General features: G+C 39.0%; 1 protein-coding gene across 6 annotated transcripts in view; it reads left to right on the forward strand.

Moving 5' to 3' along the window:
- fgfr2 (fibroblast growth factor receptor 2) overlaps positions 1-19,592 on the forward strand; it is a 63,194-nt gene extending 43,602 nt beyond the window's left edge. For all 6 annotated transcript variants that reach the window (XM_062058618.1, XM_062058617.1, XM_062058619.1 and 3 more), the window contains 5 exons: positions 72-194; positions 2,925-2,995; positions 13,439-13,576; positions 14,995-15,100; positions 18,100-19,592. In XM_062058618.1, the coding sequence (XP_061914602.1) occupies positions 72-194; positions 2,925-2,995; positions 13,439-13,576; positions 14,995-15,100; positions 18,100-18,264 (603 nt within the window). In that variant the 3' untranslated portion in view covers positions 18,265-19,592. The remainder of the gene's footprint in view (positions 1-71; positions 195-2,924; positions 2,996-13,438; positions 13,577-14,994; positions 15,101-18,099) is intronic.
- Positions 19,593-21,132: the final 1,540 nt, after the last annotated feature.

A 21,132-nucleotide genomic window follows, 5' to 3' on the forward strand; every position in this document is an offset into this window, starting at 1 on the left:
CGCTTTGTGACCCCCTCCCTTTTCCCCCTCTCCCTATGGCATTTTTCACTTCTCGCTCTCTCTTTTCCTAGTGTATACACAGAGACCTGGCAGCCAGGAACGTCCTGGTCACAGAAAGCAACGTCATGAAGATAGCTGACTTCGGCTTGGCCCGCGATGTCCATAACATCGACTACTATAAAAAGACGACCAATGTGAGTCATCACCCTGCCTCCTGCAAACATGGCATCATGTTTGTGGAGCCACACAGTGTGATTTACCCAGCCCTCTAATTCACTCATCTTTCTTTTTCACTCTTTACTTGGGTTGTGTCTTGGCAGCAGCAGCAGGTTCCCAGGCAGCCTGTGAATGTAGGGATTCTGGAGGCTGCCTTGTTTACCCCTCTCCCTTTAGTTTCATAGGCACTTATACAATTAGACAGAAAAAGAGATGCAACAAGCAGGGGAGCGGTTTAAATATAATTGACAACTCCATAGCAGCCCAGTGGTGTCTTTCTTTCCCACAGCGGAGCGGCCTGGTCCGCACACCCTCATTTAGTATGCATGGTTGCCTTTTCATCGCATGCACTATCTTGCAGAGAAAAGGGTGTCAACAACAACAATATGCAGCGATGTTGAGAGTAATGATGATTAGGACAATGGCTGCCTTGACAGTGACGAACACTTACATTGTTAAATCTAGATACCAGAGGTCTCTCAACAAGTAGCCTGTGAGTTTACCGTTGGCTTGCAGGCTGTTTTTGAGTAGCTCACAAAAGGGTAAAAAAATATTTGCCTGAACTCTCAGAATTTGTGTAACTGTTCAATTCAGACAATATGCCATGTAATGATTTATCTCAAAATAGCACAAAGACAATGACCTCACTGAGTGGAGATCTGCTTCCTAATTAAAGTACAATTTAAATGTTGCCAGTTATTTAAATAAAACACAAAGGGCCTGATCTACTAAGATCCAAATAATACCCGCTAAACACAGCAGTGTGTGCAAACTATAAAATTGGTGTACTATTAATGGCCGTGTTGTGGGTGATCAACTAAGACTTTGTGGACAATTGATAACAAGTGCAAAAGTGGTGCAGACTGTCCTGTTTAAATTAGGTTTTTGCATGTACTATCAGCACTGTGTGCCCATGGAAACACTAATTTCCTTCCACATTCATGTTATCATGCTACTACTACCTGTTCGATTTTGCACAAGAAGCACACATCTATAATCTGTAACACCTTTTCTGCAATATAGAATCGCAATTTAGACAGCAGAAACAATTTTTTGCACGTGCAAGATGCGCTCTACAGGGAGGAGGTGAACCATTACAACACCGCAGCGCATTTATGCATCGGATATTATCCAAACGCAAGAAAAGGCATATTGCAAGATTTTTTTCATATAAAGATATATGATGATAATAAATTTCCTAAATTAAAAAAACTAACTCAATTAAGAAAGACCAAAAACTATCAGTTGGAATTTGTTTTAATCAGCCCCTTAAATAGCTCTGAAATTATGAAAGGATATTGCTGAATAGACAATATGTCTAGTATTTTTATTTTTGACCGTCCAAATATGTTGACAAGCATACTGTATGTAGGATGGAGCTATAGCGCGATCACCTCCTTTCTTACAGCCATTTCTGTGGAACTGTCAGTTTGCACGTCCTTTCTTTCAGAACAGTTTTAGCCTTGTTAAATCACACTAACTTAGACTTAGACTTTGACTTAGACAAACTTTAATGATCCACAAGGGAAATTGTTCAACACAGTAGCTCAGTTACAATGATGGAAAGTGTAAGGATGGAAAGGACAATGCAGGTATAAATAGACTAATATAGCTATAAAAAAATCTAGCATGTATATGAATATATACATAATATGTGTACAGAATAATTTATATACAGATATATTATGTCTATAACATATATACAATATAAACCAATGACCATGTACAATATTACAGTATATACAGTATATATGACAGCAGCAGCATAAAATAGAGAGTAGAAGCATAAAATAGAGAGTAGTAACTGTGCTAAATAATTATATTTGCATCTTCTCCTCCCAATATTGTGGGAATTCTGATGATCAGCATGTATTCTGCATATTCATGAAAACAGATGCTAAATGGATTTCTGTCTCTATTTTGTTTATTTAAGAGACGCATTACTCAGTTTGCGCGCGCTATCAAGTTTGCATGTGTTTTAAGACGTAGAAACCTTTAGTAGCTCAGGCCCAAAATCTTTTCTTTTTGTCAAAATAACTAACAGTAATTTTAAAAAAATGAACTCGAAAAAAATGCAAACTGTTATGTTATTTTTGTTGTGGCAAACAAAGCCTACTCCCTTTGTTTGGGTTGAAATAAGTTATGAAAATAAACATTACAAAAACAAGTAACTCTTGGCCTTTTTTATTTTGTAAAAGTAACGTTCAGAAGAAAAAATGTTGGAGATCCCGGATCTAGACAGTCGTCATTGGTGAGCTGCTCTTGCTCTTGTTTAGTTCTTTGACATTGCCATAGAAACATGACATTCTAGATTTCGCTCTTGCGACTATAAACGTTTTGCACATATACATCTGTTTTTCATTTAGAGATCATTTAACTGAAGCATGAGTCACCATTAAGCCACCAAACAAATATTGATTGTGGCTGCCTTTGCCTTCCTGCTATTGCTTAAATATCACAAAATAAACTGCATTATCCAAGACATGTTTATCAGCTTTATTGCTTGAACAAACGGTTCCTTAGGGAATTAGCCTAATGCCACTTGCGTATGTCGGTCTTTCTCAAACATCCCAGCAGAGAGAGGACAAACAAAATGTAATTAAAAAATTAAAATTTAATTGGTTATAGGGAATAAGCGGTAGAAAATGGATGGATGGATGGATGGATTGATTATTTTGTTTGACATCTCTCCTTTCTTTTGTCCACAGGGTCGTCTTCCTGTGAAGTGGATGGCTCCCGAAGCGCTTTTTGACCGAGTCTACACTCACCAGAGTGATGTGTAAGTAATTCAAAACAGCAAATGCAATTACCTTCAGGCATTAGTGATAGTCTTACACTCAGTTTTTCACTGTCATGCACACAATCCACTACTTGGAGCTTTAATGTGGCTGTTGTTGTGGCTGTGGTCTGAAACTGCAGGGTTATAGGTAGACGACAATGCGGTCTTGGATGGATGAAGTGTTTGCTGCCTATAGGGGGCTAACGCTGGCCAGTTTGGGGCAAAAGTGAGGATTTCACGCTAGACTTGTAACCAATGCTGTGTTACTAATCTGAGTAGCTTCAAAGGGCCCTGGAAGGAGCCCAGAACCTGACAGAACCTCCTCCCCCACTGATTCAGGTTTTGCTCCTCCGGCCTAACTCGGAAGTCTCCCCTCTTTTTGGGCCCCCTACGCACATGTCTAAATGCGACCAAGCTGCAGTCCTCCTGCTTGAGCCCCTTGCCTTCCACTCACTTTGAACATGAGGCTCATCGTTTTGAAGATGCTCAAAATAATCCCTCTTTGAATCTTTCACCCCCACCATTCTTATTTTCATTCATCTGGTATGTGAATTGCTGACCCGTCGCTGTCTCCATTTTTTTAAAAGTTCAAGACCACTCATTCTAAAAAGAGAACAAAGGAAGAGCATTTACTCTCTTTTTGGTGTTTGAGTCGTATGCGACCTGACAACCTTGTTTGAAGTTTCAGCTCCAGAAGCAAGCGGCAGAGGGTGTATGTGGCAATTAGATGCATGCCTTGCATGCTGACCTCTGGAAAAAGAGGTTTTGCCTGCGTCTTTAAGTCATGCACCAGTAGCAGTCTAAACAAGCTTATTCAATTAGGTTTATTTTGAGGCTCTCTTTTATGTCGGCATCTGTATTTGTTAGCGTGCCTTACACAATATGTGCACATACCGGTACATATGATGATTTGTCCGTTCCACAGAGCAGTGCTATTCAATTTAAACCGTCACTGTTAATTAGAGTCCATCACTTACTTTTAGGTAATTGTTTTTCTTCTCTTATATAACACATGAAAGCAAAAGGCAGCCTGTAGGGGGTGTTCTACTCAACATCAGAGGGACAGGCGATCCATATATGACATCAGATTAAATGAATAACAATGGGAGCCGTCCCTTGTTGGACTGACAAATCTTGCTGTCATATGTGAAATGATGCAGCTCAATGCCAGAGAGATGCTTTCTTGGCCAATCCCGGCTTATATAGACTTCAATTCATCCATTGTTTTCTGAAATGTTCTGAATTATTTTGTGTCATCCATATTCATGATCCTCTTTATCACTATCATAAAATAGGATACAAAGCGTAGGAAAAATGTGGCGACTTATAGTCCGCAATTTACGGTAGTTGTTGTTGAAGGAAAAAGTGAACTTTGTGATGCGTCTGTTAAAGCAATGCACCACTGTATGCTTAAAATGAGCAAAATATGTAAATATTACAAAACCCAAAACCAGTGAAGTTGGCACGTTGTGTAAATCGTAAATAAAAACAGAATACAATGATTTGCAAATTATTTTCAACTTATATTCAATTGAATACACTGCAAAGACAAGATATTTAATGTTCGAACTGAGAAACTTAAACATTTTTTGCAAATAATTATTAACTAAGAATTTAATGGCAGCAACACACTGCAAATACGTTGGCACAGGGGAATTTTTACCACTGTGTTACATGGTCTTTCCTTTTAACAACACTCAGTAAACATTTGGGAACTGAGGAGACCAATTTTTGAAGCTTTTCAGTTGGAATTATTTCCCATTCTTGCTTGATGTACTGCTTCAACAGTCCGGGGGTCTCCAATGTCATATTTTACGCTTCATAATGCGCCACAAATTTCAATGGGAGACAGGTCTGGACTACAGGCAGGCCAGTCTAGTACCCGCACTCTTTTACTACGAAGCCACGCTGTTGTAACACGTGCAGAATGTGGCTTGGCATTGTCTTGCTGAAATAAGCAGGGGCATCCATGAAAAAGACGGTGCTTGGATGGCAACATATGTTTCTCCAAAACCTGTATGTACCTTTCAGCATTAATGGTGCCTTCACAGATGTGTAAGTTACCCATGTCTTGGGCACTAATACACCCCCATACCATCACAGATGCTGGCTTTTGAACTTTGCGCCTATAACAGTCCGGATGGTTCTTTTCCTCTCTGGTCCGGAGGACCCAACGTCCATAGTTTCCAAAAACAATTTGAAATGTGGACTCCTCAGACCACAGAACACTTTTCCACTTTGCATCAATCCATCTTAGATGAGCTGGGGCCCAACGAAGGCGGAGGCGTTTCTGCGTCCATCCATCCATTTTCTACCGCTTGTCCCTTTTGGGGTCGCGGGGGGTGCTAGAGCCTATCTCAGCCGCATTCGGGCAAAAGGCGTGGTACACCCTGGACAAGTCGCCACCTCATCACAGGGCCAACACAGATACACAGACAGCATTCACACTCACATTCACTTTTCTGGGTGTTTTTGATAAATAGCCTTCGCTATGCATAGTAGAGTTTTAACTTGCACTTGCAGATGATATCCTTTACACACTGATGTCAGTTTTGATGCTGTACTGCCTGAGGGATCGAAGGTCACAGGCATTGCCGCTTATATGCAGTGATTTCTCCAGATTCTCTGAACCTTTTGATGATATTACAGACCGTAGATGGTGAAATCCCCAAATTCCTTGCAATAGCTCGTTGAGAAATGTTGTTCTTAAACTGTTCAACAATTTGCTCACGCATTTGTTCACAAAGGGGTGACCCTCGCCCCATCCTTGTTTGTGAATAACTGAGCATTTCATGGAAATTGCTTTTATACTTACGGTAATCATGGAACCTTTTCCCAATTAGCCTGTTCACCTGTGGGATGTTCCAAATAAGTGTTTTATGATCATTCCTCAACTTTCTCAGTTTTTTTAGCCACTTTTGCCAGCTACTTTGAAACATGTTTTGGGCATCAAATTCCAAATATGCTAATATTTGCAAAACATAACTTTTACCAGTTCGAACTTTAAGTATCTTGTCTTTGCAGTGTATTCAATTGAATATAAGTTGAAAATGATTTCCAAATCATTGTATTCTGTTTTTATTCACGATTTACACAACATGACAACTTCACTGGTTTTGGGTTTTGTACATTTAACCATTGCCGATATGACGATTGATTATAGTTTGTTGTTGTTGGCTAAAATACACGAAAGGTCAGGTGGCAGGTCACTCAAAGTGACCCAAAGCATGTTTGTTTGTTGAGTAAAGGATTGGTGCACGTGGACACAGGGAAACAGGGCGACACAGTACTGAGATGCATTTACAAAGTAGCCCAGAAAGGCGAGACGAGTGTGTCAACAAGAGGAGAGACCAGCATAGACCCGGGGCTGCTTGTGTAAACAGATGAAGGAACTGATATACACCAGTCGCACCCGCGTGTTGCTTTCTAGCACCTTGCTTATATGCCCCTGTGTTCATCAGCATGCCTTTGTTATAGGTGAACACTAAAAGACTGAGTGGCTATGTGGGTCCAGTCTGTTATTTAGACCCGCAGCAACCGGCTCATAATCATAGATATTTACAAGGGATGTTCTGATCAGGGTTCCATGCTGACAAACCCGATCCCGATCATCCATGAGTGAGATTAACCGATACCAATACCTATACCAATCACAAGTAATAACTGTTTATTTTTCACTTCATTTATGGTGAGTGCTATTGACAGTTTCACAATATCAGCAACAATAAGTTCCTTATTCTCTTGTGAATAACTAAACAAAATCAAAATAAAATTTAAATTACTCATTAAAATAATTTTGACCCAAAGTCTTCCTATGTCCAAGGACTTATTGTCTAAACTTGTAAACATGTACAAAAACAACAAAACATTATTTTGAGAAAATAAAAATCTCGATCTCATCACTCTAGTATCGATCATATACTGATACTACCCTTGGTATCGACGCCACCAATTATGGTTTGATCTGCCCTTTTCGTTTTGTGTACTGACTGTGACAATGCTGACACACCAACAACAGTGGTTGTTCTATTATCATCTCACTACACCACATGTATCAAACTCAAGGCCCGCTGGCCAAATGTGGCCCACCATATCATTGTATGTGGCCCGCAAGAGCTAAAAAGGTATGTTTAATGTTTTTGCATAACACTCTCATTTTGAGACTTTTTATTTTGAAAGTGTCAATCCCGCTTCTGGTTTTGATTACGTTAAATGCGGTAACTTCTCTTCCTTATTCATCCGGTGCACAAGTCTTTAATGGTTAGTCTTTTATGAGAGACATATTTGAAGCATTAATGGCTTTTTCTAAATTTTTGTATTGTTTATTATTGTTTTAACATAAAAGTTAGAATTATAGCTGTGTCATTTAGTAAAAAGCATATGAAGGCTACTTGAATAACAATTATTGCTGATTTAAAGCAACAATATAATTAATTATATGGTTTTGTGCAGCTACTGTATGTTAGCTGCTGTTGTTTGTATTGATATTCACTTTCTATACATATAAGGTATACTTTGAGTTTAGTGTTTGAAATTAAGCTTTACAACAAACCACAGCCCCCAAAAAACGGAGTTATATAACAATATGCTGTATTAGGATGGTTTTATTTTGCCATACATTTAGTCACATTTACTGACTAAGACACAGGCTTTGATTTTTGTGTATGAAATAAACCTTTACAACAAAACACAGCAAAAAAAAAAAGAGTTGTTTAACAATATATTCTATTAGACGGAGACACTTAATTAGCTGTTAGCTTTTCAGCCGGGGGATTAGAAATAAGACATACAGTAGGGGATTGGCTTTGTGATCAGCATTAAAAGTCATTAATCGGCAATAGTGATACTTTTTTTTTTTTTTTTTAAAGAAAATCTGCCAATACTGATCGGTGGCTGATTGACACGTCCCTAATATTTACAAAAGGGAAGTCAATAATAGTTTATCGTAAACGAGTTGGTTGCCCTTTCCTCCTTTTTCTATCATTGGGTGGCCCAGTTTGTTTTTGTGTGGTGTGAGTGGACAATGCCCGAACTGTGTGACCACTTTGCCAGGCACAAAAGCTATTGTTGAGCGCCATTGCACTGGGAGTGGGTCGGTGTCACAAGCTGAAACTACCGCCATTCACACATGACCTTATGTAAATCACAGATAAAGACTGGATGCCTTAAAATACAGTAATACTGTATGTTTTTCCTTTTGGTATGATTTTGGGGTTTCTGTGGGAGCTTTTGTTCATTCACCAAGGAGAGAATGTGTAATATTTAGGGATGGTAATTCATAAATGGTAAATGGGTTGTACTTGAATAGCGCTTTTCTACCTTCAAGGCACTCAAAGCGCTTTGACACTATTTCCACATTAACCTATTCACACACACATTCACACACTGATGGTGGGAACTGCCATGCAAGGCCCTAACCACGACCGATCAGGTGGAATGGCACGGCCGCTCTACCACGAGCGCGGACAAAAAGAGAACAACAAGGTGGATTGCCATCAATTGAGTTTAGTTTAGAAGTAACATGACTTTACAAAGTCTACGGTGAGGCCTTAAACGGGAACTTCACTTTTTTTGTAATTTTGCCTATTCTTCACAATCATTGGGAATGACGTGTCGACAGATGTATTTTTTTAATGCATTGTAACAAAGTCACAGCGGAACCAATGGGAGGTCCTCTAATCCGCCCATAAAACCCAATAAAAAAAACATAAAAAAAGCTCCAACAATACTCCATTTACATTTTGTGACTTTATTATTAACCAAATATTAGTGATATTGTTATTATAAGCGCTAACGCTAAACTATTTATAGCGGCGTGATCACAAGCTTGTGTGCCTGTGTTGACATGGTTGACTGATAAGCTGCTTCCTTGTTTCGTTGCTCGTCAAACTTTATTGTAGATCATAAATCATGCCTCTCACCTGGATAGTAGAAGAATTAGGACGTATTTTGACATATTGGTACACTTTGACTGCCAATTTAGACCCGGGAATGGCGAGAACAACACAAAAAGACGCTTGGTTGTACCCCCCTTTTCTTTGCGAGGATTATGAAACATTTTGCAATTAAATGGGAATATATTGACATCCTGGAAGTCGGCATCCTAATAACAGCAGACATTGTACAGTAAGTGATGTTTTATTATGTTTGCTGGCTGTTGTGAAGTCTGCAGTGAGTAATAATCCATGATGAAGGAAAAAAAGCAGACATCATGATGCGTTTGTGAAATTAATGTGCCGCATATGCTTAAAATGAGCAACATACACAAATATTAAATGTTATTAAACATGTGCCCACTACAAAATTACAGTATATATATATATACTCACATCATGTATGTAAAACTTTAAAGGAGGTTTTTGGATGTTTTTTAAGTACTGTATCGGCAGAATAGTGTGGCTTCCATTGGCTCCATAGTAAGCAGACTTTTGATCACATTTATTTAATATTTAGAATGCATTTTTTTAAAAATCTATCCGTCATCATGTCTTTCATAACGATTGTGAACAATAGGCAAAATTCCCCCCCCTAAAATGCAGCTCCCCTTTAAGAGGCACATAGCATAGAAAAAAAGTTACTTTTTTGAAAATACTATTTTTAAAAAAAATATTCCTCTGTAGAATTTAACAAAATAAAACGTCGACAATACACAAGAATGTAACATTTAGTAAAATGTCAAAACATGCAAAGTGAGATATGTCAAGCCTTTATTTATTATAATTTTGATGATTATGGTTTACAGTTTCTAAAAACCTTGAATTGAAAATCTCAGAAAATAAAGGGTTTTCAAAAACCGTAAGCCATAATCATCAAAATTATAATAAAGGCTTGTCATATCTCACTTTGCATGTATTAGATAAATAGATAGTACTTTATTGATTCCTTCAGGAGAGTTCCCTCAGGAAAATTAAAAGTTGAGTTAATATCAAATATTAGTTTAATAATTTAAGTTGAATTGCTGACATGAATAGACTTTTAGACAATATTCTAATGTTATGAGTTTCACATCAATCCATCCATTTTCTACTGCTTATTCCCTTCGGGGTCGTGGGGGCGCTGGAGCCTATCACATGTATAATGGAAGTGACTGTGAAAATTTGGTTGGAGGAAAACTTGCAACTTTTCTCTGATTACAATTGGACGTTCACCCATTGTAGCAAATATATGCAAGCTTTTGACGACAAACGTAGTCCCTGCTCGGTGACATTAATCTAGCGGCAGACGTGAACTGGAGCGAGTACTGCCCGCTTGGGAGCCAGTCAGAATCTGTCTCTCGTCATTCGCATCTAAATGAGAAGGCATTCCTTTCGATTTAACAGATAATAGTTCTAACATGATAGGCCGTGAGTTAGTGCATGTTCTATTCAGATGTCGTACTAGCGTTACTGCTGTTGGGATGAGATCCGCCGGTTCAAAAACGTGACATTCATTTATAGTTATTGCATGCTGTGTGTTCAAATGTTTCAGCATATTGCTCACATTTCATCTTGATGAAATAGCAGCCTTATAATTATTACAGGTTGTCCTGTTGCAATCTTTTCTTGTAAAATATTGCCAAACTTTGGAGTGTTTCTGCGACCTGGTCGCCATGTTGCTGTCTGACGTCACCACACATGTTGTGTAATGACAATATTCCCACCTGCAAGAATTGTTAAGGGAATCGTTTGAAAAAATGGCAAGCGATTCCAAGGAATTGATACACTGGGAACAAGTTCTGAAAAGGAAACAGTTTTCAATTGTCAGTAATATTGGCTGTGTTTTTACAAATGTCTGATGAGAGAACCTTCATTGTTTGTTCATCACAAAGGTGTTTGTTTGAGTTCCGGACTCTCCAGACCTTTTACATCAAATTGATCAAAACTTGAAGCCGAGTTTATTAAGAATTTAAGTTACAGGAAGAACTAAGTGTCTTGCTAAACCCCTAGGAATGGGTACGGACCATAGTTTTACGTCACGTCCGGTTGCATCCACGACACTGCCTCAAGCACTTAACCAAGCAGTCAAGCATTCAGCACAAATTCCGTCGGACTGTCTCCAGGTGATGTTACAATTTTCAAAGCCAACAAAGCGAAAAGTAGGCGCTCGGAAATAGACTAAGGGTCCACTATTCAAAATGTGCTTGCTCTATGCTAATTTATATTGGATTTGCTATAAAAATGCTACGATTTACATTTTACATGGTGATTTTGTCACTTCCAAATTTGGTAATCGAAACCACAATCAAGATGCATGTTCCAATCAAACAGCTGGTGATAGGTACAATACTTACAGTATAAGGACTTTGTAGGCTCAACAAAAGAAAAGACTGGCACATTCAACTTGATGGCAAAGACTGCTTCCTGGTTTAGGCAGCATACTGTAGTCTCCACTACTGCCATCAAACTTTTTGGAATTGCAACTGCATGCAAAGTCTGTATTACGGCATGGTGGGTAGAACGGCCATGCCAGAAACTTGAGGGTTCCAGGTCCGATTCCCGTCTCTGCTGTTGTTTCCTTGAGCAAGACGCTTGAGCCTTGCTCCCCGCTCACACTGGTGAATGAATGATAGGTGTTGGTCGGAGGGGCCTTAGGCGCAAATTGGCAGCCACGTTTCCCCAGGGCAGCTGTGGCTACAAATGTAGCTTACCACCACTTTAAGTGTGAATGTAGAGTGAATGAATAATTCAGCTCAACCTCTACCTGATCTGAACCAATATTGATCTCCAGCAACTCTTCGAAGCATCAAACAGGTTTATATGTGGTTGTAGTGTATATATATTTTCTCATTCTGTTTTGCACACTCTTGGAGTCAACATGTGCATAGTCATGTACATAGTGTATATACCCCCCCCCCCCATTTTTTGTATATACTGTTTTTCAAATCACCTGACATGTATACTGTGTATATGTACATAATTTATAAAAATGTTTAACCTAATTTTCTATATACATGTTACAGGTTATATATATTTTATTATTGAATGTATCAAATGTGATGAATATTTAATGGACCACAATGGAAACAAGCCTTTTAACTTTTTGTGCCATTCATTTGCCTTTTTAAAACATTACATGGATTAAATTCTTTAAGATGTCAATACACTTCTCAATCAATCAAAAAGTAATGGGTTCTCACTTCTCTGTGAGCGCTTTGAGTATCTAGTCTAAAGAAACGGCTATATAAATCTAATCCATTATTATTATTATTATTGTTATTATTATAAAATACAGTACAGTGCAGTACAGTCACAGAAGTGTAAGAAACAATAAAACGTCTACAGCACCGTTTAATATCACGGTTAAATGGGTGATATTATGATTTTCTTTCTCGTGGTCTACATAACATGTAATGTTGGTTCTTTGGTAATTTTTTTACGTAGATTATGTTTTGCAGACCATCTTCAAGCTGCTTTCTGTTCCGTCTCTTCAAGATGCCCCATTTTTTGGGCGGTTTTGTTAACAGTCCTCCACTTCAACTGCTTCCTCTCCCCGTCAGCCATGATGTAGTTTTTAGCGCTTCCATAGCGTGCCTACTGACAGTTATACGTTTGAACTACACGCTACTTTGTATTAGAAATGGCAACAGTGTAGAATGCATTTGCATGTACGAGCCTGTCCGCACCACAACAAGAAGATAGAGAAAAGGAAGGAACTTATGACTACAATGGTGGATTTGAGCAAACTTAACCATATATTGACATTACCGACATTACCGCTGACTTCACAAAGGGGGCAAATTCTAAACAGCTAGTTTGGAGGAAGAATGAAGGAAGCCGTTATTGTTTTATAAATATCTCTGCCATGCCTACATGGTTAGATTTTCAAAATTTCGGACTTATGCAGATCTTAAACACACAAAAACAGGGACCAGTAAATAAGATAAATTGGTTTTGCATAATAGGCCCCCTTTAAAAGATTTTAATACCTTTTTTGTAAAACAATTTACATTTACACCCACAGGTTTGACTACCATGTTAAATTGATTCATATATGAAAAGTACTTATCGCCATCAAACCCTGATTGATATATTTTAAATAAGGGAGTAGGCCCCACAATTGATCTGCTGTTTCATCCTTTTTTTTTATCATGCTTTGCGTTGTGGGTAACAATTTCATAATTGCTCATTGATAATTTTGATAATTGATTTTGGGTTAATCGTGTCTTGAAGTGAAATGGACGATGGGAAAATAAGAGCGCACTCGGCTGCAACCAGTAGAGGCGCTGCTGATTTGCTGCCTAACGAAGTACATGTCAGTTATGTGAAGTTGAGCCGCATTGGCAAACCTCCACTATGAAACATCTTTCTGTTTATTTTGACATTAGTGTGGAAACAGGAGTCCAGAACATTCAGAAGAAGATTTGATTCGCCCATGCCTTTAAGAAAACAATTGATTCATGAACTAAATTCGCCCTATAGTTGATTGCTTATCCCTAAACATGCTTACATTGTTTTCTTCACACAGGTGGTCTTTTGGGGTGCTGATGTGGGAGATCTTCACCCTAGGGGGGTCCCCATACCCTGGCATTCCAGTTGAGGAGCTCTTCAAGTTGCTCAAAGAGGGCCATCGCATGGACAAGCCTGGCAACTGCACCAACGAGCTGTAAGTCTGCCAAGCATTCAAGAAGCAACAAACGCACTGGTCCTCTTACGGCCACCATCAGATCTATGACTTTGCACCAACTCGGTCTCCTCTGTCCATTCTGTCAGTGTCACAGCTGCCACTGAGTGCTATTCGTGTTTCACACTGAGGACGATAGCACAGCTTTCTAAGTGTTGGTGGGAATCTAAAGAGAAAGCAGAAGCAGAGGAAAATAGTATTTGAAGGTTTCAGAAAACCTTTTCACAGTATGAAAATTGGATATTGCTGATGTTTTCAGCATAGAATTTATGAATGTTTTGATCAGGGTTTTTTGCTGCCGATTCAAATACCGATCATCCATGTGCGAGATCGGCTGATACCAATACTGATATCAATCACATGTATTAGCTGTAAAAGTTTCAATGTATTTATTGTGAGTATTAATGACTGCTTAACAATATCAACACAATATTTAAACTACCGTATTTTCCGCACTTTAAGGTGCACCGGATTATAAGGCGCACCTTCAATGAATGGCATATTTCAAAACTTTGTTCCCATATAAGGTGCACCGGATTATAAGGCGCACTTATGCATCCATAAGATGGAGCTGCGCTAAAGGGAATATCAACAAAACAGTCAGATAGGTCAGTCAAACTTTATTAATAGATTACAAACCAGCGTTCTGACAACTCTGTTCACTCCCAAAATGAATGAACAGCTGTTTTATTATTTTCCCAGAGGTAAAGTCAATGATGTGGTGTTTTGTTTATCTTTTAACAACAGCAAGGTATAACATGTAGTGCAACATTTATATCACATAGTGGAGGGGCACATTAACAAAAACAAGAAAACAAGTATTTTGAGAAAATAAATTTTTTTCTACCTAATCACTCCAGTATCAATCATATACTGAGGTGGTATCGGTGGTATCGACACCACCAATTTATGGATCAATCCGCCCTCCTCTTACATGTCGTGTACTGACTGTGACATTTGTTGTTATCCTCTCTCTAACTCTTATTAATCTACTTGTTAATTTCCTGTTTGAATTTGCATACTTTCTGCTGCAACAAGGTACCATCTACACTTCTTAAACTTTACTAAGCACTTATTTCTTGGTGTTGTTTCAAGCTAGATTAGCAATTATCCTATCTATTAGCATGCCTGTGCCGCGCTTGCTCTCCGTGTGCATAGCCTCGTCCTCCACTGATAATGCTACGTAATAATGCTACTTAAGATACTAAGAAATGCAGTTTATTTTCGATAATGGAAGTGATTATTATTAGCTTAGTAGAGCAGCTCCACACTGTGTATGGAGACACGTAATTAGCTGGCGCCCTCTTTGTCAGCAGGGGCACTAAAAATAAATGCAGTGTCAAAATAGAAAAATACTTTTAATTACACTTTGTTTCTCTTCTCCGCTTTGTGTCTCTTAGCTACATGATGATGAAAGACTGCTGGCACGCCATCTCATCCCATCGACCAACGTTCAAGCAGCTCGTTGAGGATCTGGATCGCATCCTCACCCTCAACACCAATGAGGTTAGTGCAGCTTTAATAGTTTTCCACAAAGTTCCCAAAATAATTTAGGGTGCTTCCAAGCCATACTGCGCTAATGTTATGGTTTCCCGGCAAATGGAATGTGGCCCTTTTATGAAAATAAAAAGGAATAATATGATACATTCCTACGCTGCGTAACATGAGTTTCCATCCAACCCAAACCTCCCGCAAGTGCATGCAGGGTTCAGCAGATTGTTGCTGAAAGTTTTAGGAGCGCTGTCAGCGTTGTTGGTACTAGGTCCTAATAGTCACCCCCACTGGCGCACGAAAACACTCCGAATGATTTGATCCAGGCCCACCATGACCGCCAAGACTCTGCAACGTTGACCCGATCATTGCAACCATGCTCCCTATGCTGCGCCCCATTCCCCTTCCTGTCTTTTGCGGTATCCGCTGGCTTAGCTGCGGAGATGGAAAGCTGTCAAAACTCGTCTCTCCTCTGGAAGATGTTGAATTGGAGCCAATAAAGCCCAAGTTCCTTCATTTTGAACTTTTGAAATGCAATAAACCCCCAACCCACCATTCCCTCTGCCCTAAACCGCTGGCAGATGTGGAGGTCTTTTGGAATGTGAGACGGAGAAAATGGAAGCCAGTGCTTGTTTCGAGCAAACCCCAGTAAAGGCGTCTCTCTCATAAGTCGACCCAGAAACGGTCATCAAAGACAAGGCGGGGACAGAACAAAACGTCTTCTCTGCTGGGCCGCGATAGAATTAATAACAGGACATCTGTGGTTTCATCTTCTTTCAAGTGATGTGTTCGTTTTTCCTATTGCTCTTAGATGGGGATAAACTTCAGAGCACTGTCAAGCGATACTCGATCACAGCGGTGTCCAAAGTGCGGCCCGGGGTCCTGCAGCTACTTTTTATTGACCCGCTGCATTCTACATTTAAAACTAATGCATTTTGAATGATATATATGATTAGATACTAGACTAATTTGATTTGTCAAATATAAACACAACGCTAAGATGTTTTGTCCGAAAGATTAGCATAGTGTGACATAAATTGGATTGATTTTAGCATCTTTAATGTGCAAAATGTATCAAAGTAGCGCATCCAATAATCTTACTGTGCGTGGCCCTTAGTAGAAGAAAAGTGTGGACCTCCTCTGATGTGAAGCTTATAAACATCTAAAAATGTTTCCTTGACATATGCATACTTTTTTTTAAAAGCAGTCACTTAGGTCAACCCTGCAGCTACTGAATGCTGTGTGTGTTTAAGGAATTCTTGCAAATCCATCTATGTTTACAGTATATAATCATTTGGCCACAATATTAGGTACACCTACACAATATAAATACAGTATATTTAAGTCTTGTGTGTTAAATATGTGTTATTATTTGTGTTATTTCATATGCAATACTTATCACAGAGCCACATATTTGCAGGTATCTTGAAAGTGTTACAATGTTACACACTACTTTTAGGCAGCTCTTGCTCCAACATATGAGTACCATCAATAAGTACTGTTCAAATTGTCCCCCAGGACCCTACATATTTACATTTCTTTGTCTTTGCTATTATAATACTAATAAAAGCTGGCACACAATAATTTGTTAACTAGTTGAGTCTATATTTGAGTAATCTGCACCTTCTTAGGTGAAGGAGGAGCCCGTTTTGAAGAAATGTTAGTTGCTCATGCAAACATGGTAATACTCCGATATCGAAGAGGCTGTCATAAATCCTGCGCCACAAGAAGGTGAAACATTATATCGCATTTGAAGTTTACGTTAACATTAAAAAAAACTATCAGAAATATTCTGATCGCTTCAATTGAGACACCTGCAAACTTCCATTGAGATAAAGATAAGGACCACAATGCCACTGTGTATCAACTATCAAAAATCTACAGCGTTTGGACATCCAGGGACATTTATTACATATGATTTCAGTTGGACCGTGATCACTGAACTGTGTGGCTATTTAATAGAAATAGCATCTATAAGACGCTACAAAAAAAGGCAGAGGAGTTAATCATCATTACATAATAATACACATGATCAACAAGAATGTAGCAAGCATAGTAACTGAAAATGTAATACATTTTAATGATTTGATTAATGTCAAACTGTCAGCTGTCACTCTTCGACTTGTGTTCACACAAACAAGCGCAAACACCATGACACCAAGTCATCATGACAACACACGTATACATGCCATGCAATGCCCGGTTGGATACGACTTTTTTTTACATGTAAAGTGTTATCTTTTCATGGATTTCAACGACATTCATAAGTGTTAGTAAAACTTTTCACGCACCCGAAAAAAAGGCGCTACGGCAAAGTCGGCCTCATCAGTATTGAGTCCACCTTCATTGCAGACTTAAGCACTTTTACCTGACTTACGGGCTGGGCGTGTCTCCAGGCTGGATGGGAGAGCATGAATAAGACAAAACGTGCGCATAAAAACACTTAAACGCAAATGGGAGACTATGCGACCAAAATCGCAAACTTATTTTGCCTTTAACACAACTGAAGTTAGCTGAGCAAACCCATAGTACAAAATATGTTTTGTCGTCAGTCTTCTGGACCTTACAATTGTAAAAACCCCTGCACTTTATCCTACTGCAATTGGTTTGCTTCCTTTATCGAGGGTAGAAGTGGAGCACTGCAGTATTACACCACTGCAAACTACTAAGTGAGTGAGTGGATTATATTTATATAGCGCCTTTCTCTAGTGACTCAAAGCGCTTTACATAGTGAAACCCAATATCTAAGTTACATTTAAAGCAGTGTGGGTGGCACTGGGAGCAGGTGGGTAAAGTGTCTTGCCCAAGGACACAACGGCAGAGACTAGGATGGCGGAAGAGGGAATCGAACCTGGAACCCTCAAGTTGCTGGCACGGCCACTCTACCAACCGAGCTATGCCGCCCCAAAATATTGTAATTGTAAAATATATAGATTAAAGTCCAATGTGATATCATTAACATTATTTTGGTTTTAATTTTTCATGCACATATGATGTCATCCTTGTGTATTCAGGAGTACCTGGACCTGTGCACGCCCACAGAGCAGTATTCTCCAATCTTCCCCGACACTCGCAGCTCCTGCTCCTCCGGCGACGACAGTGTCTTCTCCCACGAGCCCTTACCGGACGAACCTTGTCTTCCCAAGTATCAGCACATCAACGGCAATGTCAAAACATGAGCCGCCCCCAACACCCCTTACCCAAACGCCCCACTCTGCCCCATTTTGTCCACCCTCTGGCTCCCAGCTAACTTTCGGACCACTTCGGGACCGGGCTGGCAGCAGCGCTGTTGCACTGCCATTTGCATATGCTACATTCTACACACCCTCATATCTTAAGGAAAGGAGAGGAACCTTATACAAGCTGAGCTTTTATATGGACGGAATGAACTGACATTCCTTCTCTCTCTTTTTGTCATATGAACAAAAACGTTGAGCATATCAGATTGTCCACAAGAGGTTGGGATGATGTCTGGAGACCTCATTCCAGCGGCTGGCATTCCACGATTGTTTTTTTTCACTCCTGAACAATGGTATGGACCAATGTGAACTTAAAGCAGATGACTATAAATAGGAAGAGGACTAAAGAGAAAAAGCTTTGACTAACAAAAAAAGGGAGTAATAGAAGGAGAGCATGCATAGAAATGGCTTCCCTGTTTATTTTGTAATATTTCTTTTTCACTTCTCTTTCCCGATTATTGTAGAGAGAAAAAATACACAGTATAATGCAGTATAATGTGTAGTTCTGGGTATATTTGTAAATATCTCCAAATATGTATAAATATATATTATATATTTACAATGAATTATTTTTTGTATGGACTCAAAAAAAAAAGGTACTCACCCCACACCTTAATCCACTCCCCTTACCCAATTTGGAGTACATATTGCACATATTTTTTACATACACATACACACACACACCTAAAAACCTGTTTTTACACTCGCTTAATAACAAACAGTTAAATATAGGCTTTCAGGGACTAAGGTAGCATGTTAATTTATTGATTTGTGATTTGTTTTTGTATTAATCAGAAAGTCTGGAGAGAAAAAAAATCATAATATTAATAATGTCTAAATAATCCATGAAATGTATTTAAAATGATCCCTCTGCAGTAACAGAAGAAAATGTCTTATTTCTAGTGGGATTGACAGAATCATGTTTTGTAAGTTTTATGTATGAATGTGAATATTAAGTTAAATGTGTACATTTTATAGCCAGCTAATCCCTTTCTCGTGTATCAGCGAAGGCATTTCTACCCCGACCTTTAACACATTCTTAGCATGACTTTAGGATATCAGAGTTGTCACCTGTTACTGATTTAAAGACGCCACTTCGCCGCTGCCTCGTGTAAATTCAACGTCAAATGTGTTTTTTAAGTTTTCTCCACTCAATCGAACACAACAGTATGACATCATTCAAGTGGTTTTATTTTCTACAGGACCAACATTAAGCTGTTTCTGTGCAGATGTTCATGTCGCATTTGCAAATAAATAATTGAAAAATATATTTTTGTTCGGATTTATTGTCATGATAATTGTCTGTTTTGTGTTACATTTTAACTGTACAATCTTCAATTTGGTACAAGTATTAAAGTATACTTTTGCAAATATGAGTGATTACACATATAGACTAGGAAAATACTGATTTGCAGCTATTACTTTAAATATTTGTCTGCTTCTCATAGCTAATGAATTGCAGTGCATCTGGAAAGTATTCACAGAGCTTCACTTTTTCCACATTTTTTTAATGTTTCAGCCGTATTCCAAAATGGAATACATTTATTTTTGGCCTCAAAATTATATAGACAAGTTTTTATTTATTTATTTTATTTTGCAAATGTATTACAAATTAAAAAAACACATGCACATAAGTATTCACAGTCTTTGTGCAATACTTTGTTGATGCACCTTTGGCAGCAACTACAGCCCCACGTCTTTTTGAATATGATGCCGCCAGCTTGGCACACCTATTTTTGGGCAGTCTCACCCATTCATTTCATCCAGGATGTCTGTACATTTGCAACATTCATATTTCCCTCTATCTTGACTAATCTCCAAGTTCCTGCCACTGAAAAACATCCCCACAGCATGCTGCTGCCCCCACCATGCTTCACTAGGGATGGCATGAGCGGGCCTGGTTTCTTCCAAACATGACGCCTGGCAAAGAGTTCAATCTTTGTCTCATCAGACCAGAGAATTTAGTTTCTCAGGGTCTGAGAGTATTTCAGGTGCATTTTGGCAAAATTTTTGTTTTAATAATAAATGGCTTACTTCTGGCCTCTATACCATACAGCAGGGGTGGGCAATTCATTTTTACCGGGGGCCGCATGAGCAACCCGAGCACTGCTGGAGGGCCGCACCGACAATATTTCAATTAAATTTTGCACAAATTATTTTTGATATACCGTAAGATAGATAATAATAATATTTTCATTTAACCTAACTTATCTTTATACAAAAGCAGATGGCTTTTGATGGTTTTATTTTTAACACTTTCTTACACAACACTTCCTGATGTATATTACAATACAAAAATTTCAATTTCTGTCACTTCATCCTGCATCCTCTTTGTTGTGAACGTAGCACGCCTGTAAGGTGATTGGCGAAGAAGGAGGAAGCGTTGCTGTTGCGGAAATGAGGAGTGAGGATTGGTTTTCCTTTTGGAAAGAACGAGATACGTTGAGCTGTGTTAGTATAGCATGCTCAATAAAAGTTTAAAAAGAGCATCAGACTTGGTGTGCACTTCTTCTGGACGCTACAATTGATGTCACAAGTGGGATGAAATGCCTCCCAGTTCGCCTTGCCATCAAACCCGGGAGTCTTCATTGAGGGCGGAATTCCCCCCGTGGCAAGCAGCGTGGCTGCATCTGTAAACGCTGCCTCTCTCTCTCTTTCTCTCAGTCTCTCTGTCTCTCTCTCTCTCTTTGCAGCGAGCTCCTCACGTGGCACGTACCTCCCGATGACGTAGCACACAAACAGTGCAGTATGCGCAAAGTTTTACTTCTGACATCAATTGTAGCGTCCAGAAGAAGTGCACACCAAGTC

Source organism: Entelurus aequoreus, linkage group LG09 (assembly GCF_033978785.1).
Source record: "Entelurus aequoreus isolate RoL-2023_Sb linkage group LG09, RoL_Eaeq_v1.1, whole genome shotgun sequence".
Classification (NCBI taxonomy): Eukaryota; Metazoa; Chordata; class Actinopteri; order Syngnathiformes; family Syngnathidae; genus Entelurus; species Entelurus aequoreus.